This window comes from Trypanosoma theileri (genome assembly GCF_002087225.1).
Source record: "Trypanosoma theileri isolate Edinburgh chromosome Unknown TM35_Tth_67_V1, whole genome shotgun sequence".
Lineage (NCBI taxonomy): Eukaryota > Euglenozoa > Kinetoplastea > Trypanosomatida > Trypanosomatidae > Trypanosoma > Trypanosoma theileri.
In genome coordinates, this window is record NW_021639909.1 from 49,616 (window position 1) to 50,253 (window position 638).

A 638-nucleotide genomic window follows, 5' to 3' on the forward strand; every position below is an offset into this window, starting at 1 on the left:
CAGTAAAGCAACAAAAAGGAATAGACAGCTTGCACGATAATATGTAATACCTTAATAGAAAAAGAGTAGACCCTACAATACCCAAATAAGAGAGAGCCAAATACACACACACAATAACCCATGGCTCTAGTTTATGTAGTAAATTACTGCACACACACACACACACACATCCGTGTGTACTAGCAAGAGATGTATACCGATAGTGAGCAGAACAGCCCAGTTTTCTGCAAACACACACAACGGGAAAAGCAGATAATGGAATTATTAGAAAAAAGAAACACACACACACAAAAAAGTAAAAGAAAAGATATTCCAACTAAAAGANATCTTGTACAGGAGGAGGAGGAGAAGATAGGACAGCTTCCGGTTTACTCGCGTTCAAAGGACTTTGAACTTCTAATGTGTCACCTGCCTTTTGTTGCTTCACCTTCTGCTCTCCATCCATCTTGTTCCTGTTCAAAACACCACTTTCACCTTTAGTAACACTATTGGTCACGACAGGACGATTCTCACTCTTAATATCTGCACCAGGCAAACCATTAACACCTTGAAGTTCCTTCGTACTGCCGAGAGCCTTTGTACCACCTGGACGAACAGATGAAAGATCATCACGTTGATTTAAAAGAGACATACCATAA

The 638-nt window shown here is 40.0% G+C and overlaps 1 protein-coding gene across 1 annotated transcript; it reads right to left on the reverse strand.

Annotated features, from left to right (window-relative positions):
* Positions 1 to 316: 316 nt before the first annotated feature.
* Positions 317 to 637, reverse strand: TM35_000671210 (uncharacterized protein; the record flags this gene model as incomplete). The annotated part of the gene is made up of 1 exon (XM_029031141.1): positions 317 to 637. A coding segment is annotated over one exon (321 nt), but the record flags the coding sequence as incomplete, so codon positions are not given.
* Position 638: the final 1 nt, after the last annotated feature.